The sequence below is a fragment of the Emys orbicularis genome, chromosome 11 (genome assembly GCF_028017835.1).
Source record: "Emys orbicularis isolate rEmyOrb1 chromosome 11, rEmyOrb1.hap1, whole genome shotgun sequence".
Classification (NCBI taxonomy): domain Eukaryota; kingdom Metazoa; phylum Chordata; order Testudines; family Emydidae; genus Emys; species Emys orbicularis.
The window spans coordinates 9530927-9557875 of record NC_088693.1 but is presented as its reverse complement, the minus strand read 5'-3'; the positions used below and the strand labels follow the sequence as shown (position 1 = coordinate 9557875).

Genomic DNA, 26949 nt, shown 5'->3' with positions numbered 1-26949 from the left:
GAACTGGGTTGAGACCCCAAGCAATACCATGGTTAAAAAAAGTGCTGTTCACTGCCATCCTGGGCTAGATTTTTTTTTCTGGTGACCTAGAATGGGGAAAAAGAACAGGAGTACTTGTGGTACCTTAGAGACTAACAAATTTATTTGAGCATAAGCTTTCGTACGCTACAGCCCACTTCTTCGGATGCATAGAATGGAAGATATAGTAAGGAGATATATATACAGGGCTCTGCTCTCCTATGATTTAAGAGCAACACAGACAAGTGCAGGAGGCAGGGACACCCAGCCCTGGTCTGGTTGTGGTTAAATGGGGCTGGGAGTCCTCAGACGTGGAAAGGCTCAATAGCACATAAGGCACTGGATTATGTCTAGCAGTTCTGTTTGAAGTCTGCTTGTCTCATACAGTCATATTTCTGTATGTGGGGTCATAGCTGTATTGATCCCAGGATATTAGAGAGACAAGGTGGCTGAGGTAATATCTTTTATTGGGCAGCTTGTAAATTAGGCAGAGACAGAGGAACTGGAATAACGATCTGAAAAATAGCCTGTGCTGTGTAAGGCCTATTCTTGTTTTCCAAGTTATGCTTTTTTGTATGTCACCTGCCATCAGCTATTCAAAAGTAATAAACTGACTGCCAAGGTCCTGTTCAAACCGTAGCAATTAGGTTTACTACCCCAGTGCTTTTGAGTGAACTTGTGCCTGTAGGGTCATTCCAGTTAAGATTTCTGCTTTGCAGCCTCTCCGGTCCCCCTTCCCTTGCACTGAGTCTGACCTGCTTTCCTTGGGCTAGTGCAGAAAGTAGGGCAGGCTTCTAGCTTTGGATGTTATTATTAGAAAGTAAAAAAAATCCCAGATTCTTACCCGCCTCCGATTTTTAAAGAAAAGTGGCACCTGTAAAGAGAGCACCTCAGGGAAATTGTACGTAGTGATGCTGGCTTCCGCCATTAACAGTAGCATGTGGGAGACTGAAGCTAAAGGGCAGGCATGGGGGGGTCTTGCTCCCTGGGCTAGTGGCGATGATTCATTTAGTTATGGAGGGGGAGTGGCAGAGAGAGGCTGCAGCTGCTTGTAAAGCGAGATTTCCAGTCAGCAGCATTAGCCTGGAGGTTCCTTGACATACTTCACCAGCTTGTGTTAAGATACAGAAAAGCCCTGCTGAAAAGGAACATTTAAGGGCACACTCTGCTCTGTTACAGAGGTGAGAATCCAGAGTTATGCCATGGATTACGCTGCTATAAGTCCCCAGTGAGAGCAGAGTTTGGCCCCGGAGTTTCCTTTATGGCCCCGTTTACAGGATATCTCAAACAGTATTAGCTACACCCCATTTTAAACATTATGTTAGTAAGGGCTAATGCTATTTCCCAGGCCAGCATATTGAGGGCTGCATGGTGTTAGCCAGTTGACAAAACCATGCTGTAATGTGGCTCATCATAGTTTGATCCCTGGAAACAGTGTTTGCATCTTCTTAACAAAAGCTAGCTGTCTGTGGTTCTGGCTCCTGCTGTTTGACCTGTATTTTAGACAGGGCCTAAAGTATGATACAGATTCTGATGGCAGTGATGGTTGAAAGTTAGCAGTCAAATGAGATCCACATTTCTTTCTGTACTCATTTCTTAAAACAGACATACTTTCTCAGTGACTGATGGCCCATATCATGGGATCATCACTCTACCTTTGGGGACAGACAGAATACACTGAATTCTCATCAGCCCTTATTTGAGACCCAAATTTGCTGGATCTATCACTAAAGCTGCTTCTCAGGGGACTGATGGAGAGCTGCCTTTTTTTGAAACATAACCTAAGGTCTTTGTCCTAACCTACCTAATGCTGTCTGTTTTTTAAAAAAATCCTAGCTATATCATTTGTATCCAGTTTATTACATCTTTATGTCCCTCAGATGAATAACCTATTTTGTGACATGCTTTTGATTTTCTTCGTATTTAATTTGTTTAACCTAAAATGCTGTCTTATTTCATTTCTTGCAGAATGGACTGCTGAACTAGGAAATATTCCAGACCCAATAATACAACATTGCTGCACCACTCGCAGCTTTATCTATTACTAGTTATTTAAATTGGACTTTTAATATCCTGCCAGCTGCTCTTCAGACACACATGGTGCATTGTTGCCATTCCCAGAATTGCATCTTTGAAACCCAGGCCCTCAGTAACCTTCATCGAACAAAGAGGCGACCTACAGGATACATTTATAGTGGGGTTTCTCAGACCTACTGCCCTCTAGCTTTATTCTCGCCGGTGCTGTATTTCTAGCACACCATGGAGCCCAGTATGGAGTATTGCTTAGCGCAGGTGCTTCAGAAAGACGTTGGAAAGAGACTTCAGGTTGGCCAAGAATTGATAGATTATTTCTCAGATAAACAGAAGTCTGCTGATCTTGAACATGATCAGACTATGTTGGATAAAATGGTTGATGGACTTGCCACGTCTTGGGTAAATTCCAGCAATTACAAGGTAAGATCTGCTTGGGGAAAAGTGATTAGAGTCTAATACTGCTTCAGTCTGGCAAGTCATATTGTCTTATTTGTAAGGAACTTCCTTTAAACGAAAGTTACGTAGTAGAGTCTTGTTCATTCTCACTTGTTGTTCTGCAGACTTCATCATAGTCCTACTAAACCCACTGTTCTCACCCCATTTCTCAATCAAGATTTTGTAGCTGATGCTGTAGTCAAGGACCCAGGGTACTAAGACTTCATTACTTTAACAAACACGTGTACTAATGTTTTGTATTTTAAATCACAAGTAAGCTTTTTCCCAAATTGAATACCAGGTTACATTTTGCAATGAGATAACTTGGATTGTTTGTGTAGCTTGTTCATTTACTTGGGGGATTTGGTCATCTCCAATAGTTGTCTCATTGTTAACAGGAATTAATGAATTTGTGCTGTATATATCTGAAATATACTACTTGATTTTATTGTAAAATATGCATATAAGCTGCCAGTATTCTTTCACTCTTGCATTGAACAACAGCTAATATGAGTTTTACGTTATTAACTGTTTTTATAATACAACATGTCAGTGTATTGGCTAAGAGAGGTGAAAACATTATACTTAATAGCTGAAGAAGGGATACAATGGCTGAATGAGCTTTCTGTGTCGGAATTTGCTACCATTTGTAGTGATGTCATTGGGGGACAGGAATGGGTGGTAGGACATGGAATTCTACATAGCAATCAGTCACCACTGTCCAAGGCCTATTTGGCCTTTGTGTAACAAGTTGATTGTCTAAGTGAACAAGTGTTACCATTACAATTTGCACTAGTTAGCTTCCTTTTTGGGGGGAGTCTCAGAGAGCAAGGATAGGTTTCCCCCAAATCATGGTTGAAACACATTGGCCAGCCTGTATGAGAAATTTATGGTGCTTCTGTTGTGGATAACTAGAGGACTTTGCTCAATTCTCATGAGAATGAGATCAAAAACTCCTATGGAGACCCAGAGCCTTGAGTGAATTAACCATGATTCACTCTGCAATTATTTGTGTCCTTTGGCATTATGGAGAGCCTGGAATACCAGTTGCAGGTGATCCAGAGTTCAGTGTTTTCCCCAACTACATTTCACTGTTTGTTTTCACAGAATTTTTGATCTGGCAACGGGTGCAAAAACTTCTTCATACTTTACACACGTATCAAATAAGCTGCATTTTTATGCCTTACACTTTTTTTGGTATGTATTTGTGCAACTGAATTTTGAGTAAGTTTGGTCTGGCACTGAGCAATTGTGGTGGAAGCGGAACTTCTTTCCACCCTTAGCATGCAGAAGTTATCTAAAAAGTCAGCGGAATATCATTTCCGGTTCAAACTACAAAGACATCCTGATGTGTGCGCGCTATCGGCACTAATGGGGAACATGTACTGTTATGTGAGGGTATAGCATGCTTTTTCCTTCTTGCTAAGTGGTTCCTCATCTATCATGCTATCTTACTATTGAAGATGGAATTCACAGATACTGTAAACTTGAATTTATTGTCAAACTTTTGCTATTTGTAGGGGTTTTAAAAATTGATACAGGTTACGTAGATACATAAGATGTGCCAAGTTCAGCATTAAGTTAAAATGCAGAGTAAGAGTTTTTTTTTTTTTTTTACAGTAGCTTTTTTTTTCTTTACAATTGGAATGTGCATGCTTGCAACTTCCAGCAAGGAATTTCATGGGGATGAGGGAGGCAGAAAAGGTAAATAGGTCGTTACACCTCCAGATAGTCTCACATTCTTTATGACTTCACATTTGAAATATGTAAATTTTTTTGTTATATAAATTGAGGCAGTGACTACATTCAGTGTTTGTCACTAACTGTTATGGAAACTAATGGTTAGCATTCACAGTACTTTATAACATGAATTATCTATAGCCGTGGTTCCCAAATTTGTTCCGCTGCTTGTGCAGGGAAAGCACCTGGCGGGCCGGGCCGGTTTGTGTATCTGCCGCGTCCGCAGGTTCGGCCGATCGCGGCTCCCAGTGGCCGCGATTCGCTGCTCCAGGCCAATGGGAGCTGCTGGAAGTGGCGCGGGCCGAGGGACGTACTGGCTTTCCTTGCACAAGCAGCGGAACAAGTTTGGGAACCACTGATCTATAGAATATACACCTCTACCTCGATATAACGCTGTCCTCGGGAGCCAAAAAATCTTACTGCGTTATAGGTGAAACTGCGTTATATTGAACTTGCTTTGATCCACCGGAGTGTGCAGCCCCGCCCCCGCCCCGGAGCACTGCTTTACCGCATTATATCCGAATTCGTGTTATATCGGGTCGCGTTATATCGAGGTAGCGGTGTATCTGCTAATTAAACAAAGGCCCTTCACATAGAGATGGTGACTGGAGAGCCTTTAGCTCAGTGGTATGTGCATTGGGATGTTTGCTTCACCAAACTGCACCATCGCAGCATACCACCTAGTTGTAAATATTGCGCAATAGCATACCATATATTGTTGTAAAAATAACAGGAGTACTTGTGGCACCTTAGAGACTAACAAATTTATTAGAGCATAAGCCCTACTTTGAACTTTAGGGTACAAATGTAGGGGCCTGCATGAAAACTGCTAAGCTTATCTACCAGCTTAGCTCTGGTCCCGCTGCCACCATTCTCGATGGATTCCCTCCCTGGGAAGCCTTGAGAAACCTTTCACCAATTCCCTGGTGAATGCAGATCCAAACTTCTTGGATCTTAAACAAGGAGAAATTGACCCTTCCCCCCTCCTTCCTTTCACCAACTCCTGGTGAATACAGATCCAAACCCCCTTTGGATCTTAAAACAAGGAGAAATCAATCAGGTTCTTAAAAAGAAGGCTTTTAATTAAAGAAAAAGGTAAAAATCATCTCTGCAAAATCAGTATGGAAAATAACTTTACAGGGTAATCAAACTTAAAGAGCTCAGAGGAATCCCCTCTGTCTTAGGTTCAAAGTATAGCAAAACAAGATAAGCACTCTGGTAAAAGGTACATTTACAAGTTGAGAAAACAAAGTAAATCTAAGACGCCTTGCCTGGCTTTTACTTACAATTTTGAAATAAGAGAGACTTGTTTAGAAAGATGGGGAGAACCTGGATTGATGTCTGGTCCCTCTCAGTCCCAAGAGCGAACAATCCGAAGAAGTGGGTTGTAGCCCACGAAAGCTTATGCTCTAATAAATTTGTTAGTCTCTAAGGTGCCACAAGTACTCCTGTTATTTTTGCGGATACAGACTAACACGGCTGCTACTCTGAAACCTGTCATATATTGTTGTGGCTCCCTGCATTTGAATTACTGTCTCCCTCCTTGTTGGCTGCTTGGAGGGATCATAGGAGCTCAGGTTCCTTTGCTTAGTGCTACTTGCATGTAACAAGATGTGTGAGTGAGGCTAGGGGGTGCTACTGATATCTGATCAAATCCAGGGACTCTTCTTCACTGCCACAGAGTAGCCATCTGGAGATTTGACTGGAAGTGTTTGGTCACTGTTGAAGAAGTCAGTATTTACAGTGTGTCTGTCTCTTTCTCCCTCTTGCCCCATCCCCAAGTCTGGAAGTGTCTATTTAAAGCAAAGACCGAGACTATGTGGAAACAGAAATTCAGAATTGCTGTTCCTTAACATTTCATTAATAAAAAGGAAGGTCTCAAGCTTAGGAGGGATTAGAGTAACTGATCCAATAGCCTAGGCAAGTGTGTGTGGTTTACTCATGGCTGTGACCTGCGCACAGGTATTGCTTTTAACTAAGCCTGACAGCAGCCCAGTATTTCCATTTGATAATTGGGGAAACATCAGCACACACTGGCTAAGTGACTTTCACAGGGCTGCCCAATTCGGAATTCAAAACAGTGAGTCCCAACTGCCACCGACATAACAAGAGTAAATCTATTTAAAGAGAGGATTTAAGTTCCCTCTTGGAGTGCACAGGCCTCAGCTGTTCAATAATTGTGCTCAACTTTTTTTTTTTTTTTTTTTTTAAACTCTGGCCTTGTCTACACAATAGTTTGTGGAATCCTTCACTTTGGCACCAGCCAGAGTACAGCACCACCCTTGTCAGAAGGCTGTAGCAAAAAAAGAGTGGTGGCTGGGGGAAGGGAGTGCATTGCTCCAGTCAAAGTGTCATGCCTAAAATAGTGTAAGTAATACCCAAACTGATCTTACAGCATTTAATCAGCAAGTCTGTTCTCTACAAGTGAGATAACAAACTGCTGCATGCCTTTGTGAAGTGTAGAAGACCCTCTAAAGCAATTCATGATGTCTGATAATCTTCTATCAAAGTGTATATGAAGGATGTCCCCAGGAAGAAAGGCACTTGGGCACCATGTCCAATACCTTCCTTTCGCCACTGTCTAGCATGCATTGCCATTAATGCTGCTGCAGCTAGTAGATGTGGGAATCTGTGACTACACAGACCTATGGCTGCGACTGATGAACGTCCTTGGGGACAGAGACACTGCATATTTAATAACTTACATGTCAGAGGATGTTGTGAAGGCCAAGACTATAACAGGATTCAAAAAAGAACTAGATAAGTTCATGGAGGATAGGTCCATCAATGGCTATTGGCCACAGTCGGAAGACAGGATACTGGGCAAGATGGACCTTTGGTCTGACCCAGTATGGCCACTCTTTTATGTTCTTATGTACTCTGTAAAGAGAATTACATATGAACTAGCCGGTATCTAAAACACAGCATAGGAAGGCTGGAACAAAAGACCATTGCATGGGACTACCACGACCCCCAAATATTTTTCAGAGTCACTGCTTTCCAGGATAGAGTCCTCCATTCTGTACTGATGACCTACATTCTTTGTTCCTAGATGTGTACATTTACATTTAGCTGTATTTTTAAAACACAATTTGTTTGCTTGCGCTCCGTTTACCAAGCAATCCAGATCACTCTGAATCAGTGACCTGTCCTCTTTGTTATTTATCACTCCCCCAATTTTTATGTCATCTGCGAACTTTATCAGAGATGATTTTATATTTTCTTCTAGGTCAGGGATCGGCAACCTTTGGCACGTGGCCCATCAGGGAAATCTGCTGGTGGGCCAGGACGGTTTGCTTACCTGCAGCGTCCACAGGTTCGGCCGATCGCAGCTCCCACTGGCCACGGTTCGCCGTTCCTGCAGATGCTGCAGGTAAACAAACATCCTGGCCCACCAGCAGATTTCCATGACGGGCCGCGTGCCAAAGGTTGCCGATCCCTGTTCTAGGTCATTGCTAAAATTGTTAAATAGTGTAGGACCAAAGAACCAATCCGTGTGGGACCCCACTGGAAATACACCATCTCAAAGATGATTGGCCATTTACAATTACATTTTGAGACCTACCAGTTAGCCAGGTTTTAATCCATTTAATTTGTGGCATGTTAATTTTATATCATTCTAGATTTCAAATCAAAATGTCGTGTGGTACCAAGCCAAATGCCTTACAGAAGTCGAAGTATATTATGCCAACACTCTTCCTTTTATCAACCAAACTTGTAATCGCATCAAAAAAGATATCAAGTTAGTCGGACAGGCTCTGTTTTCCAGAAACCCATGTTGATTTGCATTATTTACATTTACCCTCCTTTAATTTATTAATCGAGTCCTCTATCAGCCACTCCATTATCTGGATTCTTCCTGAGATGACAGTTCAACATCTAGCCTGCATCAACCAAAAGTTGTTACTGCACAATGGCTGCTCATTGGTCTTTGTGAAAAGGCATGTCTACACTTAAACCGGTACAGCAGCAATGCTTCAATGTGGGCACTGCCTACGCCAACTGGAGGAGTTCTTCTGTCGGTGTGGGTAATAGCTTGACAGAAGAATTGCAGTACAGTGTATTTCTGTGAAAGTCCTTTATATGAAAAGGGCACATTACATTATTCTTGCACAACATACTACAGATAATAGCACAGTGCGATAGTGAACTTTGCTGGCATGTTTTGGCCACCTATATTTGCAGCAAAGTTAGCTGTGTAGTGAACTGTGTCATTCTGTGAACTCCTTTGGATTGTGCTAGGAATGTATGTTTGGGTTCAGTTAAAGGAAGAAGCAGAGGGAACCTGAAGAAATAAAGCAACGTAATTCAGATGTTCTTGGTAAAAACAAACAAGCAAACCACAAAAGAAAATGCAGACCATCGACCTGATCCTAGCCCCATTCATGCCAATGGGGTTTTTGCTACTGCCTTAATTACCCACAGGATTGGGGCACAATATAGCATAATTCAAATGGCTTCTAAATAGAATGTTTTTCTCTGTTTTTTTTTTTTTTAATGAGGCGTCAGCTGTCCTCAAAGGGTCCAACTTCCAGGCAGCGAAGAGCACTGTGGCAGCCTTCGCTCTGAATCTCTAGCTGAGCCTGTTGTGTAGCAAATGGAACAGAATTGAAAAGTATTGCTCCAGAACTGCTAAGAGCTGTGAGGGGCATCTATGAAGAAGATGCAACCCTTTCCTTTGAATTTCCTTACTTTCATCAGTTTTCATAAGTTAAGCAATTTATTTCAGCAGTGTTTTGATTTCAAATTTCTCCCCTCTTTTTAGTCTTATTTCTGATAAAATACACTATTTGTTTTAAATGACTGAATAGTTTGTCCTGTTTAATGAAACCCAGAATATATGGGTTTGAACAGAAGATGTGAGCCGCGCTGAGTTGTATACCAAGATCCTGCTATTGATTTGTTTGTGTACAGAGCTCCTGATTGTTTTTGCAGGGCATCACACTTTTTGAAATAAACGAATAGTGAAATACTATGGTGAATTTCTGTTTGCTGTGGCAAGGATTGGATTCACTGTGTTAGAGCAGTGGTTCCCAAACTTTAACAACCTGTGAACCCCTTTCACTAAAATGTCAAGTCTTGCGAAGCCCCCCCTAAAAATGAATATTTCCAGGGATTTTCTCCTTTACCTGAGTATAAATTATAAAAGCAGTGATCTTGGAAATATAAAATTTGTTTTGATGACATGCTTATCACACACTATTATTAATTATTATTTATCAGTACAGTATTTTTATTACATTATGAAAACGGCAACACTCTTCCAAGATCTCACTTTCGTAGCTTGTATCACTTTGAATAAGCCTGTTATAAGACAAGGCTCCTGTGTTTCATCAAGAAGTATCAAATGTGAAACAGCATGAAGGTATTTAAGAAGCCAACTCAAAGAGTTCTTCCTACACAATCATTCAGGTCTTGAGCAGTCCAAGCAAACAACGTATGTTACAACAAAGCTTAAACTTGTTCTTCATAATAATTTTAAAAACAATACTAGCTGCCTATTTAATTTAAAAAACGGCAAAAAATATCCACCTCCCTTTCCATTTCTTATAAGGAGTCTTGAAGTTTAAATCTCCTCAGTGTGATAGATATGCTTGCTTTGATCTGCTTAGCTCTTGGAAGCCCAGGGGTCCCTAGGGACAGCTCTGTCCACCATTAGGGATTTTTTTCCTGAGAAGCCGCTGTAAGATTTTGCGAATCCCAGTTTGGGAACCACTGTGTTAGAGGGAGCAGTCTTCCACCTTGATTTGTCTGAAACATTACAAGATCTTGCTTAGTTGAATAGAAGAAAATAAACATGCATCTAAATTATATGTCTTTGTTTTTTTTAATTGTGTATTTGTGAATAATGTTCTGTTTGCCTTTGTAATTGAGGGGTAGAACAGATGGTGCAGGCTTAGTTTAAAATAATGTCCATTAAAATAACTTAAGCTGATGAATGATTGCTCGCTATAAGTGTGTGTTCACTCTCTACAACATGACTTTCTTTTGTTCAGTTGAAATTCAATGGGCAAAACTTTGACGTAAAGGAAATAATTACTGTGTTAAGACAATGAGTTATGTGATATTCTGGTAGGTGCACTTTATTCAAAGTATCTTGTGCACATGGAAAGAAGAGACCATTTCATCATCTGTGGAAAGAGCAGATTGCAGAGGGTTTATGAACAGTCACATTCAATAGCCCTTTGGTCTTTGGGTGTTGAACAATATATAAAGACCAAAAACATCCAGAACATATTGAATGATTTCAACCCTGAAGGCCTCATAACCATGAATCCATAATTACCTCTAGAGCAAAAGCCTGAGATGGACCTTATACATGGAGACCAAGAGACATGGGATGTGGACAGTGGAGGAAGAATGTTCCAGAGCTCTTTGTTGACGGAACCCAGGCTCTGAGCTTACCACAACTACTGTATGCGGGGCAGGAGTCCATCCGAAAGGAGGCTGAGAGCTTTACAGATCAGTCAACACTTTGAGTTGTACTTAGAAGCCATTCTGGAGCAAGTGCACTTTTTGGTGTTCCATTTCAGCAGTTACACCACCACCCCGATGTGTTCTGGTCTTTCCTTACCTCTATTTATAAAGCTGCCCAAAGTGGGGGACATTATGCTATAGGTAGCATGTGTTTGGTTCAACATATTTTTCCTTTGGACATTGAAATAATAATTCCAAAAACTCTTTGTGTACCAGTTGGTCTAGTCAGTTCTCCTTCCACCGCTGTTTGTGTGGTTCCTGTGGTTTAGGCTGCCTGTCTAATGCTATGACTCTACCCAAGTAATCTGATTCAGTTATGGTGCAGCTATTATCCGTTGGTATCAACAGTATGGGGAGTGTACTGGAGGGTGTGATGCAGTATACTGGAGCTCTAGCAGCTGGACCAGGTCAGATTTAATATTGGCTTCAGCCCTTCATATTCAGGACAAAAAATAGAGTAGCCTATTAAGCCAAGTCATGAAGCAGGCCTTTCATATGGGTTTTGCTTAACTCCCCAGCTACCGCCAAATATACATTGCAGCAAGGAGATTTTTATTTCAGTGGCTGCTTGTGGGGGGAGGGGTGTGAGGATTGTCAGGGTTGGGTACTAAAGTGTTATAGCTTTCACATCCATTACGGATGTGCTGGTTGCAGAAGGTGGAAAAACAAGCTGTGATTCTGAGCAGACCAGACAAAATTTTTCGGTGCTTTTCAGCTGCTTGCCAAGGTGTTAGGAAATCAAATCTGGATGGGAGTAGCCCATGGAATCCCGGAGGAGGCTGGGGAGAGCTCGAGACCCTGTTTTGAAATAGAGTACAAGTCTGCCCCCAGACAGGCGTGGTAGACATTATGCCCTTCATGTTTGGGTAGGGTTGAGCTCCTGGGAACAGAACTTTGCCCTAATTGATGGCCTGTTCCAATGGTAAGTTGTGTATACTGAAACCCTTTCAGAATCAGGTCCTTAGATTCTCTGTCAATAAGAGTTGACTTTTTCCTCCCGAGGCCTAGTTAGTGAATTGACAGGAAAAGATACCTCAAATGTTCCTGTGTTGATGATGCTCCAATTAAAACAGCTCAGTGATAGTAGAGTTGATTATTTTAGAACAGTATAACTACCTTTAAAGGCAACTGTACTGACATCGTTGATTAGTGAGATTATTCTTTTTATTTTAAATGTATATAATGCCTTTCATCCCAAAGGATCCCAAAGTGGTTTACAAATGGATACAAAAACTAGGTGGTATAAGAGTCACTTCACTCGCCACTGAAATGCAGCTACTTCTGGAGTAAAACTCAGCAGTCCTCTAAGTGCCAAGTCACTTGACTGGCTTGTGTGCCTCAGCTCCCACTGGTTCTTAGTGCACCGCAAGACCGGGCAGGAAGCGAAGAATACCACATCCCACTGAAACCATGATCCTTTGGAGCCAGAATGTCATTACCTGAGGTGGAGTTTAGCCACAATGGCAGGATTAATAGCACTGTTACTCGCACAGAATTAATGACTTGTTAATATGTTCTACACTGATAGATGACTATAAAAATGAGGTTGTGGGGCTTCCTGTTAATTGAGGTTTCTGTCTCATTAATTGCCAGATTCAGTATGTTTAGTTGACCGTGTCGCTTTGCCCCCTCCATTCCACCAGCAGTACCAGCTTCACCCACCTGTTTGTCAGCTTCTGCAAATATCTATACACCTTCTTCCATGCATTCCCTTATGCATGGAACACATTTCTTGATCTCTTCTTTAAGGCCATTCCTGTCTCTTCCTTCAAATCTCAATACATTGTCACCTCATGATGCCTCCAGTTAACCATGACTAGGTTTACTTTCAGCTGGGGCCAGTTGGCTCTGGCTTTATCTAGTTATAATGTTCAAAAACAAAAACAAAAAACCCAAACCAACCCACAACCCTAACTATGTAAATAAAAATGGATATATTCAGCTGTTTCCTGCTCCCTGCTCATTTGTAAGTTTCTGACCTTCTTAGGTTTCAATCATGCAAAAGCCTAACACGTGGTTAAGCATGTGCATACGTCTTTGCAGGATTGGGGCCTTGGGTTGTAAACTGATTGGGATAGGGGCTCGCTCTCTCATGCTACAGGCCTGATTCTGGCTCTTCTGTGTCCCTTCAGTTGATGGAATATCACACATTATCTGAGGCTTCCAGATAGCGATGTTTTTGAGATATATATCCTGTATATATGTCAAGGTCCAAGGTTAAACAATTTGTCAGTCCGAATTAACACACCCCTCCATGGTTCTTTGGAATTTTAGTCATGTTCTCTAACTACTAGACAATACAACGCTCTGTTCATGTTTGGGTTTATCTATACACTTTTTAGTAAGACTTAGACACAGCAAGAAGCAGGACATGGAATACAGTGGAGGTAGATGCTCTGTTTTTTTCCAGTTAGTCCCTATTTTCCCCAAGCGAAACCTACCTCCCACAAGCTCTGTTCATAACTTTCTTTCCAGAACATGTCTCCTCAAATGAAGCAAAGCCTGCTGCATTTCTCATTCAGGAATATGTCTGTGCCAAGCATGGAGTTTTAAAACAAAGCTGTGTTTGAGTTATCTAAGTGCCAGAGCAAAGATTCCCAGTGATCCAAGTGTGGTAAAACAAGATAATTTTTCATGGTGCCACTGGGAGTTTTGCCTGAGAGAAGACTTCGGGATTGGTCCTTAAATAAAACTTTTTAAAAAGTAGCTTGTGGGCTGATCCCAGGTGTGGGAACTTTCACCTCCAAAAGGAACTTTTTGAGGACATTTTATAAATGACTGAAAAATCGGGTTTGTTCGTGGCCAATTCTGCCATTTTTTCTTTTTCAGGTAGTTCCATTGAAATCTATGGAGATGCTTCCATGTGTAAGGTCTAGCAGGTTCTAGCCCAGGAAGTGGAAGTGGCATGACAACATTAATGATGGCATTGCTGCCACACCAATGTAAGAGAATACTCTGTTGCCTGCATCTTCAAGGGTTGAAAACCCAGTAATACCATTTAGCAGAAAGAGTGTATTTTGCATCCAACATGCTTTGAAACTACTGGGGTCATCTGAGGAATGGGGGGTATTCGGTGTAAATGAGTTTTATCTTAGAAATCAGACTGTTCTGCTAATTGAATTAGTCCTGGTAAATTAACAAAATTCTAGCACATCTCCAGAAAAAAACTACATTCTTGTTTGCCTGAGTATTCAGGATTCTGCATCCAGTTAATAGCAGCTAACATGGAGGTCTCATGTCTGTCTGGAGCCTTATTGCAAAACCAGGGATAACTGCATATCAAATGATGTATGGCATGAGCTTCAACTCTTAACACTCTAGGAGGGATTCATGTTTGACCATTCATGTGCTCAAATAATGGCTGTGTATTGAAGTGATCTTTGGAGGTGAACCCATGTGCTGGTTTTTGGCTTGTTCATGTGTGCATATCAGCAGGATGGTTGTTTGAGGCAGGGTCTTTCAGAACCAGAACTTCTGTATTTCAGGGTAGAGATGCATTGAGTTCTGTAACTAGTTCACATTGGAATAAGAAAATGCAATTTGAGTTTTGCTGCTTTTTAGGGTTGGCATGACTAATACTGTTGTATCCTTTTCCTGTCCTGAGATAAAGGGGTTAACAATTACCAGTCAACATATGTGCATGAACGCTCCTATATCCGTACGGTTACAGTGCTGTGGGTGGAATGATAGTGCAGTGTATACTACAATAGTCCCCGGGCTTTCCCAATTAAGATCACAGGGCATGATAGCAATGTAGCTTTCCTGTTTAATTATGTGTAGGCTTGGAAGGATTAGATTTTTATTGATAAATGTCAGTAAACGCCAGTTTCACTGTGTACAGTACACACAAACCAACACAATTAATAATTTGATAATAGAGTAGCTGAAATTTACAGATATGAAAAGTAAGAAAAATGTTGCTTGAGAACTTACTAGAGCTTGATTTAATATACTTTGTATATTTTGACGTACGGTGTTGACAATTTTGTGTTTCAAGGGTTATAAAGGTGTAACTTTTTGAATCTTAAAGTCTGCTGTCTTTATGGGAGAGGTCAGATAATAATTATTTTCCCACAACTGTGAAAATTTAAATAGAGAAAAATGGTTAAAAATAAACATTGATATTATCCACCAAAATGATACAAAATAAAAATCAAATTCTGCCCAGCCTATTTATATGAGAAATTAGCAGTAGCAGGATCATTGCAACGTACACTGAGGGATCAAGGGGCCATTACTTTGTCACTCAGTTATGTACGCATACGCACTGCATGTCCTTCAGAAGGAATCTCATGCAGAATAAATCACTGTAGTTTGAAAAACTTAACTGCTCACAACTTTCAAATTTTAGCTAGGTTTGTGGAAAGCTTCCTCATTAGGTTTATATCAGGAATTAGGCCATTCCTATTTGCTTGTGTATGTTTTTCAAGTGTAGGTGCCGTGTAAATTGCTATTGTTTAGTGCTTTTGCACATGTGTGGTACCCTCAGGTAAGAAAATGCAGCTCCTCCCTGTGGATCTTACAGTTTCAATAAGAGAGAAGATGGAATGGGCCATGGAAACTTTTCCGAAAGCTGGTCTTTTCTCTCTGTCCAGACAGCTAAAACTCCCCTCCTGTCCTCTTCCTCTCTAACATACCTGACGCACCCCCCCCCAACCCCCCACAAGTTCATGCAGAACATTGCTGTCAAGATCATTTTCCCGGCTCATCAACCGGCTCGTCAGTCTGATGATGTCACACTGCTGTTGTGAGCCTTTCCACTGCGTCAGATACAAGCTTCTTGTTTGCCTTTAAAGAGCCTTCACAACTCTACTTATCTGTTCTTGTTATTGATTGCATGACCCAAACTGTCTCCAATGATGTCAGCCTCACCCAGCTGTTCATTTGCATCTTTCATCAGCATCTTCGGTCTCTTTCATGACTTCCTTATTCACGGAGCACCCTTCCCAAACTGTTGTTGTTTATTGTTTGTATCACCATAGTGCCCAGGAGCAGAGTTGCGGACCAGGACCCCATTGTGCTAGGTGCTGTACAAATCCAAAATAAAAAGATGGCCCCTGCCCCAAAGGGCTTAACATCTAAGTGTAAAACAAGAGACAAAAGATGGAGACAGACAGATTGGGGAGAACAAGGAAACGAGACAGGGTTGGTCAGCATTAATAGGCAGTGTTCTCAGCACACCAGGGGCCTAACTGTTGTTGAGTTTCTTTGTAGGAGTTGTGCTGAAGGAGAGTTTTAAGGAGGGTGATGAGGTAGCTTTGGGGAGCTCCTCTTAAGGGTGAGAGGCTGCATGGGAGTTAGCACTGAGATGCCTGGGTGGGTGATGGAGGCTGGCATCATGGGCTGATAAGGAGTTGACATCATGATGGTGAATGAGAGATAATAGGTAGGGTGGAGATAGGCCATGAAGAGCCTTGAAAATGAAGACAAGCAGCTTATAGTTGATGTGATAGAGTAAGGAGCCAGTGGAGGGGTGCAGCGAGGTGAGGGAAGTGAGATGATGAGACCCTGGACGAGAGTTTTAGCTGTGTGGATGGATAGGAAAGGCCAGGTCCTGGAGAGGAAATGCAGAGAAAATCTGTAAGTTTTAGACATAGCTTGCTATAAAGCCACTTCTTCAAATCTCTCCTCGAGACGTACTTCTACCATGATGTCTATGGCAAACGATAATGACTAGGCAGGTGGTCAGCGATATATCTTGTTTGTAAAAAAAAAAAATGTGTCTCAAAACCTGTGAATCGTGCTCATAGCTGGTGTGTGTAACAGTGTGTGCCTATCAGCGTTATCCTCATTCTCCCCCATTTCCTTCATTTGTTTGTTACAATTTAATTTAAGACATGAAGTATGTTCTTCTGGTCTGGGCTGTCACACACGTGTGTTTGTGTGGCACCTGGGTTGGTGCATCCCACAATCCTGATTGGACCTCTGGATGCTGTAATATTACAAACAGGGAGGTGATGGAGGACGAGAGGCATAAGGCCAAGGGCTAAGGTCATGTAGCCTGTAATTCATGTACAGGTTTTTTTAACCAGGCATGAGAGAGAGAGAGAGAGAGAGAGACAGATGGCACGACAGCTGGGGTTCTTGGGGCAAGCCGAAGGAAGGGGGTTTGCGGAGGAGAGAGAGGGAGGCCATTCCAGGTATGAAAGCAGCATGTGAGAAGCCACAGAAACGTAAGTGGGAAGGGAAAGGTATCAGTAAGGTGAGATGAGCTCTCATCTCCTCCCATTATCAGTAATGGGAGGAGATGAGAGCTGAAGTGAAGGCAGGGGCAGAGCTAGGCTGAGCAGTAATAGGGATGGGAATTTGAACTTGATACTGAATATGGGGGGAAGTCTCTGATGAGAGTCAGAGCAAGTTTTGATGGAGTATATTGGGTAGGCTGGAGGGGAGAAGACATTCCAGTAGCAGAAGTGTGAGAGAACCAAAGCATGTGCGATGGTTTGGCAATGGGGACTTTGGGCAGGCGGTGGGTTTTTGAGATGTTACAGAGAGAGAAACAACAGGATTTTTTTAAAGCTGCTTGGATAGGGACCTAGAGAAGTGTCTCAGAAAATGCACCAAGATAGTGGGTGAGTAGAATTGCCTGTATGAGGGGGAGAGAGGAAAGGGCTTGATGAAAGATAGACAGTTCTATTCCTAATATGGCGGGATATGCCAAGGAGATGCTAAAGAGGCTGATGGGACGATGGGGTGCAGGAGAGACAGGTTTGTGAGTCATCTTTGTGGGTGAGGTAACCTAGGGAGTGAGTGTAGGGAAAGAGAAGGGGGGACTAAGGACAGACCCCGAGGAAGAGTTGCTGCAAGAGTGCTCAGCAAGGCAGGAGTTGAGCGAAGAAGCCAAATTCATGGAAGCTCAAGGAGAAGACTCCAAAGGTAGCAGAGATCCAGGGTGATGAGCGCAGAGAACATGGTTTACATACAGTGTGTTCGTCTTCCTTCTGTTCCTTTCAAAACTAGCGGCAGTTTCAGGTGAATTGTGTCTCTGAGCTGAGAGAGGAGGGTGGTGAAATCTGGTATTGGTAGCTGCTTGCTGTGGATCAGAAAGGCAGTCAGAATGGGTTACTCCGGCTGCCAGATCGGATTTCTGGCATATGGTCGTTTGAGGAGTGACTCTGGGGAAAAATACTTTAAACCTGCCTTTCATGCAGAATAGTACACGTGGGGATGGGACAGTGGTAAGTAATGTACTTCATTTACAGCCAGACCATGCTGCCGTCGAAGTCAGAGGCAAAACTCACACAGACTTCATTTGAACCAGGATTTGGACAGCAGGCAGCAGCTGCTCTGTGAATAGCACACCCCAAATGCAGGCTGCCCGATGAGATATGATGTCATGTTCAATGTACAATCTTAGCTTGGTTAAAATAATTCTGATATATGTCTCTCATAATTTTTAGGCTTAACTCTGGAACATTTGTAGCAGCTTCTGTGACATTGTCTCTGGCATGCATGTTTGTTTATAAGGATCATTTGAATTATGGTTCATACAATGCTTCTTTTTAGGGAAGACATTTTCTTCAAGGCGAACTCTTCATAGTAGATAATTAAGGCTAAACTAATCTGATTTACCTTATTGTTACAGAATTCAGAGTTTTGTTGTTGAATTTTATAGTGATCACTTGCTTTTTTTCTTACTGTAAACTTTTGAACACTTAGCTCCCTGTAACATTTTTGGGGATTTTAGAATAGGAACATATTGGTCCTTTCTTTTTTCTATCCGGTTAATCTTTTGTTCATGGTAAAAATTCACACTAACATGCCAGTTATTGTGGCATTGAGTTTTGGGTTTGTTTTTTACAAAACACAAGATAGTAGAAATATTTCCATATTACTATTTTAATTCCTGTGGAAACAAAAAACAGTGTTTGCAACCCAAACACATGTGCTGGTAGTTATGAGAACCTGAAAGAACTAGAAAATGTTGACAAGCAAAATGAAATCAACTTATGTGTTTTCTGTGATCAGGGAAATACTAAATGTTGTGTCTTTGTATACAGTTTATAATATAACATTGTGTGTGTGTGTGTGTGTGTGTGTGTGTATCTTTTTTATAGTTTTAATCGTCTTTTTGATTTTATTTGAAGTCTTGTTCAAATCAAAACTGCCTGCCTTTCTGGAAGATATACTTTAGTCAAACACAAGGTATTGGGCTTAATACAGGAGTAACTGGTGAAATTCTGTGGCCTTATCGAATGGTCACTTCTGGCTTTAAAAATCTATGAATCAAACCTGGTGAAAGTAACACATGATAAGGAGATTTAGTTTCTTAAAGATTAGATCCTTAAAACTATGTGGCTTGATGATGATAACTGAATGAGTGTCTCTTTAAAAAAAAAAAAAAAATCTTCTGTTCTACCTCAGCAGTAATTAGTCCTAACATTTTCCTTGTTTTCATTGCGCTTTGTGGATCAATGTCCAATGATGGGAAGGGGGTTCCTGCTGTCCGATTTGTTCCCTCCCCATTCTGCTTCAAACCAATTCACCGTTTAATATATTATGGGCTGGATTCTGATCTCAGTGAAATATTGAGGTTAAATTGGAGTAATTCCTCTGACTTCAAATGGATTACTCCAGATTTACACTAGTGTAACAGACAGAATCTAGCCCTGTCTAAATTACAAATTAGATTGTGATCTGAGACTAAGGGCAGGTCTACACTAAGTGGAAAAGTTGATCTAAGCTATTTGAGTTACATTAGTAGCGTAACTCAAGTCGGCGTAGCTTAGATCTATTTATCACGGGGTCCACACCGTGCTGGGTCGACGGGAGAAACTCTCTCGTCGACTCCCCTTACTCTTCTTGTTCCAGTGGAATACCGGAGTCGATAGGAGAGCGATTGGTGGTCGATTTAGCGGGTCTTCAGTAGACCTGCTAAATCAACTCGCGGTGGATCGATCACCGCCGGTAGTGGAGACAAGCCCTATGGTTTGACACGATACTGAGTGTGATCTGCCTTCATCTGTACTGACCCAGGCAGTCATGCTCAGCATCACGTTAGTTATCTTTTCACGGTCGTGTTCAAATGTGATACAATTTTGTAGCGAAGATAAGCTCTACGGACCAGGCTTTCCAATGTTCAGCACTCCCAGTTGAGGCCAGATTTTCAAGAGAGCTCAATTTCCAGTGTACTGAGCTCTTTTGGTAATCTGGTCCCAGGTGCGGCAGAAAAATTAGAGACAAGAATTGAACCCAGGTCTCCTGAGTCCCAGGTCATTGCTTTAATCACAAGATCATCTTTCCTCCCCCCCGATGACAAGCAGTCACTATATTTGTGGATGGCAGAGTTCCAGTTGCAACATGGATAAGGCCCTCCTGTCGTGTGTGTGTGTGTATCCCTCCTGTTTTCCAATCTAGTTTATTCTGTTTAGTGTTCATTTTGCAAACAGCTGCATACCTTCAAAGTGAATCTTACCTTTACTTTCATCTCGCATCAAAAGATGAGATAGAAACTAGAAAAAGAATACTCTCTGCTCATTTTACTAATCATCTCCTCCTCAGTGCATCAAGCTCCCCTACTTCATAAAAAGCGAGAGTGTGGTTTTGCTTTTTTTAATGTTACATTTCAGAAGCATTCCAGATCTTGTATTTCGATACATCTTTTCTGCTGGACAGTAACAAATGTAGACAAGTGTATTCTGTCTGCAGGTATGGATAACAAGCAAATATAAATCCTGCAATATGTGAGATCTGGAAGTCTTAGGGCTTTGTCTGCGCTTACAGTACTGTGCCGACGCAGCTGTGCCGCTATAGAGCTTAGTGAAGATGCTGTGTGTGCTGACGGGAGAGCTTCTCCTAATGGCGTATGTACTCCGTCTCCACCTCCCCAAGAGGCGGGAGCTATGTTGATGGGAGAAGCCCTCCCATCGACCACTGGGGGTTATGTTGATATAACTATGTCTCTCAGAGGTGTGGAAAATCTGGTATAAATGTTAAGTGTAAACCAAGCTTTAGATTGTAGTCCTCTTGTTTTCCTAAGGTGTGGTCTCCCCTTAAAATTTATACCAGCATGGTTTTGTCGGTCAGGGGTGTGAAAAAAACACATCTCCTAGCGACACAACTATGCTGACCAACCCTCCAGTGTAGATGGAACTATGCCAACAGTTTGTGCATCGCTAACATCGGGGAGGTGTGTTCCTACATTGGCAGAAAAACTCCTTCTGTTGGTGCATGCTGTGTCTACGCTAGGAGGTTACTATATTGGTCTAGGCTCTGAAGTATAGACATTGGCTATGTCTACACGTAAACCATTATGGTGGCACAGCTGCAGCGCTTCAGTGTAGACACTCACTAGAGCATCGGGAGGGGTTCCCCTGTTGCCATAGTTAATCCACCTTCCCAAGAGGCAGTAGCGAGGTCAGTGGAAGAATTCATCTGTCGACCTAGCGCTGTCTGCACTGGGGGTTAGGTCGGCTTAACTACGTTGCTCAGAGGTGTGGTTTTTTCACTAACTTTTTAGTGTTGCCTGGTCATAGCCTTAGATTGTAAGCTCTTTGGTGGAGGGACCATCTTTTTGTTGTATGTTTGGTCAGTGCCTAGTGTAATGGGGTGGGGGCCGTTGCAGGTGCCATTGCAATACAAATAATACATCATATTATCTTCTAATATTTAAGGGCCTTTCCTGATATTGTTCTGCATATAAAATTTACTGGGAGCTTTGCATGTGAAAAATTTGCAAGATCTGAGCTCTGAATATTAAGTAAACCATTTTTTTCTACACTAGCGCTTCCTGCAAACACTTAGTTGCATAGAGGAGTTTCATTGCTCATCTGACTAGCGTAGTTAATGATACAAAAAACTCGAAAGAGCATCTTTTGATGCTAGATCAAAGAAGGAAGGTAAAAATCACTTTGGAAGGACAATATTAATAAACAATATTTTATAATTATGGAGGCCTTTCATCCCAAAGGATCCTAAAGCACTTTACAATCCAACAAAGTTACCTGACCCATCAGGGAACTGTTGTCTGCACTGCTGTATTGCCCTCTGTCCAAGCCATCACAGTGCTTTGCAAACATTAAAAAACTCTTCCTTACCACGGTGTGGGAGGGAAGTACTGTGTTGTTGTTTCTGTTTTACAGATGGAGAGACTGAGGCACAGAGAGGTTAAGGCCAAAACGTTCAAAAGTGGCCACTGAATTCGGACGCCTCAGTTTTGCGTTGCCCAGTTTGTCACTTTGAGCCTGACTTTCAGAGGTGCTCAGTGTGACAGGTTCGACCCCCGTCCGAGATGCCACCTGATGTGCTGGGATCCCACTGAGCCACCAGCCTGGGTTTCCTCACCCTGTTCTTGCTGTGCTAGGCTCCCAAGCCTTCTCTAGCACACACACAGGAAAGGCCACACCCCGCTGCAGACACAGACTGAAATCAGCTCTGTGTGGGAGGACTTAGCTAGGAGATTTACCCAGCACTCACATGCACACCACCTTTGGGGATGTGAGCCCAAAATAATATTGTCTTGTACTGTACAGAAAGATCTGCACAGCGCAAGCTCATAAAAATTGCCATCTCCTTCAATGTGGAGAGAGATATGCACAACTCTCAGGTTGCTGGACCATGGGAAGCTGAGCAGGATATGAGTCTCTCTTTGTGTAAGAGTTCGCTGAGAAGCAGGAGCACTGCACACCACCCCACAGCATTGTCCTGGGTTAGCTTCAGGGAAAAGCAGGTTCCTTTCAAACTTTTCTGCAATGAGGGCTTGTCTGTGCATAGAGTTGTGATCTAGGGACAGCTTGGTGCCACGAGACAGAGGGCACAGAGGTGCGTAAGGGTCCTGGGTCTGCTATCTTGCGTATTCACCAAAGAGCATCGTGTAAGGTCTTTAATGAAAGCCTTTGTCACTCTGGTCCTCATAATTATTGAGAAATGTGTGTAGGGATAATAGGTAAGGAGGTGTGTGTGTGTGTGTGTGTGTGTGTGTGTACGTACACATACACACTGAAAATTATGTTCCTACGGTCTGTGACTTGGGGCTGGTCACCAGAAAAGGTGAGAAACAGGGCAAGAGATGTTTATCTACCTGTCTGTTTACATGTAAAGTGACTATTGTATGGTTCACAATGGGCACCCAGTTACAGTCTGAGCACAGGGCTAATCAGGAGACCCTGGAAGAATTCCACCATGATTTCAACAGCTTCCACCCCACCATCAACCTCAGCCTGGACCAATCTACACGGGAGGTCCACTTCCTGGACACCACAGTACAAATAAGCAATGGCCACGTTAACACCACCCTATACCGAAAACCCACCGACCGCTATGCCTACCTTCATGCCTCCAGCTTCCACCTCGGACACACCACACGATCCATCGTCTACAGCCAAGCACTGAGGTACAACCGCATCTGCTCCAACCCCTCAGACAGAGACCAACACCTACAAGATCTTCACCAAGCATTCTCAAAACTACGATACCCACACAAGGAAATAAAGGAACAAATCAACAGAGCCAGACGTGTACCCAGAAGCCTCCTGCTACAAGACAGGCCCAAAAAAGAAACCAACAGAACTCCACTGGCCATCACCTACAGCCCTCAGCTTAAACCTCTCCAACGCATCATCAGTGATCTACAACCCATCCTGGACAATGATCCCTCACTTTCACAGACCTTGGGAGGCAGGCCAGTCCTCGCTCGCAGACAACCCGCCAACCTTAAGCATATTCTCACCAGCAACCATGCACCGCACCATAACAACTCTAACTCAGGAACCAACCCATGCAACAAACCTCGATGCCATATCTACACCAGCAGCACTATCACAGGACCTAACCAGATCAGCTACAACATCACCGGCTCATTCACCTGCACGTCCACCAATGTTATATATGCCATCATGTGCCAGCAATGCCCCTCTGCTATGTACATTGGCCAAACTGGACAGTCACTACGCAAGAGGATAAATGGACACAAGTCAGATATCAGGAATGGCAATATACAAAAACCTGTAGGAGAACACTTCAACCTCCCTGGCCACACAATAGCAGATGTTAAGGTAGCCATCTTACAGCAAAAAAACTTCAGGACCAGACTCCAAAGAGAAACTGCTGAGCTCCAGTTCATTTGCAAATTTGACACCATCAGATCAGGATTAAACAAAGACTGTGAATGGCTATCCAACTACAGAAGCAGTTTCTCCTCCCTTGGTGTTCACACCTCAACTGCTAGCAGAGCACCTCACCCTCCCTGATTGAACTAACCTCGTTATCTCCATACTGATTTATACCTGCCTCTGGAGATTTCCATTACTTGCATCTGAAGAAGTGAGGTTCTTACCCACGAAAGCTTATGCTCCCAATACTTCTGTTAGTCTTAAAGGTGCCACAGGACCCTCTGTTGCTTTTTAGGGCTAATCAAGCGATTGCAAAGTTTCCGGGGGAGACCCTGGACAGGAAGACCCCAGCTGCGGTGGGGTGGGGGGCTGGCTGGCTGGCTATCTTCTTGACAAGTGCAAACAGTGGAGTGTTGGGCTATAACTGTAGAGACAAAGGCTTGTTTACACTTGAAACACTGCAGCTGCACTGCTGTGGTGCTTCTCTGTAGACTGTGCTTATACCAATGGGAGAATTCTTTCCATCAACCCAGTGCTGTCCATGCTGGGGGTTAGAGCACCTAACTATGTGTCTCAGGGTCTGGATTTTTCACAGGCCTGGGAGCCATGGCTATGAGGATGTAACTTTTCAGTGTAGACCATCCCAGAGAGAAACTCTGCATCTTTCACTTGAGAAGTAAGCTGACAGTGGGCTTGCTTCGCAAGCAGAAGATCGCAGCTAATGGCTGGTCTACACTGGGAATGTGCATCGACGAGGTGGTGGTGGCGAGGTGCCCCTCAGCCCTGGGAAGCGTCACAGTTGTACCTGATTTAATTCCATGAGTGGACGCCCTTATGCCAATATCAGAGTGCCTTGGTCCTGTTTGGCTTAGCCGACTTTCAAAGTGTGATTCTAAGGAAGTTCCAGCTGGGGTGTGTAAAGAAGGATATCAGACAGGGAGTGGGTAATAGCCAGACAGTCAGACATCAGCACTGGTCTGTTTGCCTGGTCCCTCTAGCTGTTTGCATTAGGTTCCATACTCACCTTTTGATTTCCATTGACCTTTAGCATGAATTTGGCACTGGCAAAAGATGCCAGTCTGATGCCCCTGGTCATGGAAATCCTCTAATGTACGGGGAGGCGACCCCTGGGAAGAGGCAGTACAGGCTCCCTATGCTGCCCTCCAGTAGGGCTTGTTGCTCAGGGTTGAGAGGCTAATGCATTTTCTGTGCCTGTCTTGTGTCTAGCTTCCATTTTGATGGTGGGTTTTGTGATGGGATGAGTCCAGTTGTCCTCTGGGATACAGCCTGAGACCACCAAACTGAGTTCATATAGGCATTGAAAACCCATCAGGTGGGAATGGCTCTTGGTCTCACTGAGCTGGATCTGAGCTGTCTGTGACCTTAACAATAATAGCTGGCTTTCAGTAGTGCCCAAAATCTGCTAGGCTTTCCAAACAGAGGAGGGCACAGCTCCTGCCCTGAAGCGCATGCAGTCTCAAAATGTGCCCTAGATGTGAAAGGCAGGATCTGTATTCTGTTACTGATCCCCCAAGCCAGCCAAACCCTCCACCACTGTGATCCCCTAAGGAGCAATCCGTATGTTTTATTTAGTTTCGATTGATAACAGCGGGAGAGTGATCTAGCAGTTAAAACAGAAGGGCTTGGTTTTGAATCTAGCTTGCAGCCAGTTCCCCATGTTTGATGTTGAGCAAAATGCTCCCTAGTGCTTCAGTTAGTCAGACTGTAAAACAATGGGTTTACAACAGCAAAATCCAAATTTGCTGAACACCAGATCTGAAATGGAGCAAACTTTGCTGCGTAAACAAGTCACAGTAACAATCATGCATGTTTACAGGGGGGTTCCAGAACTGGAGTTTTTGGTAATTTGCATAGAGCCAGTGACTTCTTCCATTGTTCCTATACTGCTTCAGGGGTGCATGGTGCTTTACAGGAAAATACACGAAGACACAGTCCCTGCCCTGAGGAGATTACAGTGTAGGTTAACAAAACAAGAAAACAGCAGAGTTTAGACAAATTCCCAAACTTGGCCCATTTAGAATCTGTTGCATGTTTTCTTCCTGTTCGTCTGTGTGTGGAAAAAGCTCCAGAGAGAAAGTCCAGCAGATCATTCAAAGGCTGTTTAAAACTGAAATGGGAGCCTTGATCACTATCCAGATACGTTTTTTTCCCCCCCTCGACTGAGGTTTTGAGATGAGTAGACAATGGGGTAACTTGATGTGAGTAAAACCCATTAATGTTCATGGCTAGGCTGCCGGTGGTGATTAATGTGTTCTAATGGTCTCTGACTCTGTGATTCAAAGAATACTTAGCAGCAGGAACACATGCTGTTCAGTAGCTTCTGCATCAAACTGCACTGCAGTGCAGGTTACTACATATCAAGTGAGATGTTGCTTAATGGTTAGAGCAGGGCATTGCAAACCCAAGTGCAGAGAGCACAAGCTCGGGCTGGGGAGTTGAGGCAGGATTATTCTGAGGGTAAGGCACTAGATGGGATGCTGGAGATCAAGGTACAATTCCCAGCTCTGCCACAGGCTCACTGTGTGACTTTGGGCAAGTCACTTATCACTCTCTGTGTCAGTTTCCCATCTGTAAAATGGGGATAATTTTGCCTTACCTCACAGGGGTGTTGGGAGATAAATCCAGTAATGTTTTTGAGGTGAGTGGATGCTGTGGATGTGGGGGCCATCTGAAGACAGAGGAAGATAAAGGGTTTGTAAAAATAATTTAGCTCCCTTGATCCTGCTGTTACTGATTTGCCTGCCTCAGGGCTGCTGTCACAGCCCCATAGGGCTAAAAATGCTTGAACTTTGTGCGTAGACCATGACTTGTTCTGGCTCTAGGGACACATTTTGCAGCATAATTTGGTCACCAGAGAATCTGTAGGGAACCTGGGACAGTTCATTCTGAACACACAAGCCTGCTTCCTGTAATTTAGCATGTGATATGTACGGTCTGTGACAGAAAGATATATACAGTGACGTGAAAGCTTTCATGAGTCATTAAAAAGTTCATTAGAACCTGTCAGCTGCTGCTCGATAATGAACTGTCACAAATATGAGACGTTTTACTGTGTCGCAGAGATGTTCAGTGTGATTGAACCTGACCGCAGAGTTCTCGCTGTGCCTGGACCCTCTCACTGACAAGAAAGCTGCTTAGTTTTCAGTGGTAATGATGATTCCATGCTATGAGATCT

The 26949-nt window shown here is 43.0% G+C and overlaps 1 protein-coding gene across 7 annotated transcripts in view; it reads left to right on the top strand.

Moving 5' to 3' along the window:
- Positions 1-2277: 2277 nt before the first annotated feature.
- CLASP1 (cytoplasmic linker associated protein 1) overlaps positions 2278-26949 on the top strand; it is a 246796-nt gene continuing 222124 nt past the window's right edge. For all 7 annotated transcript variants that reach the window (XM_065413102.1, XM_065413101.1, XM_065413097.1 and 4 more), the window contains exon 1: positions 2278-2472. In XM_065413102.1, coding sequence (XP_065269174.1) covers positions 2278-2472 — 195 coding nt within the window. The remainder of the gene's footprint in view (positions 2473-26949) is intronic.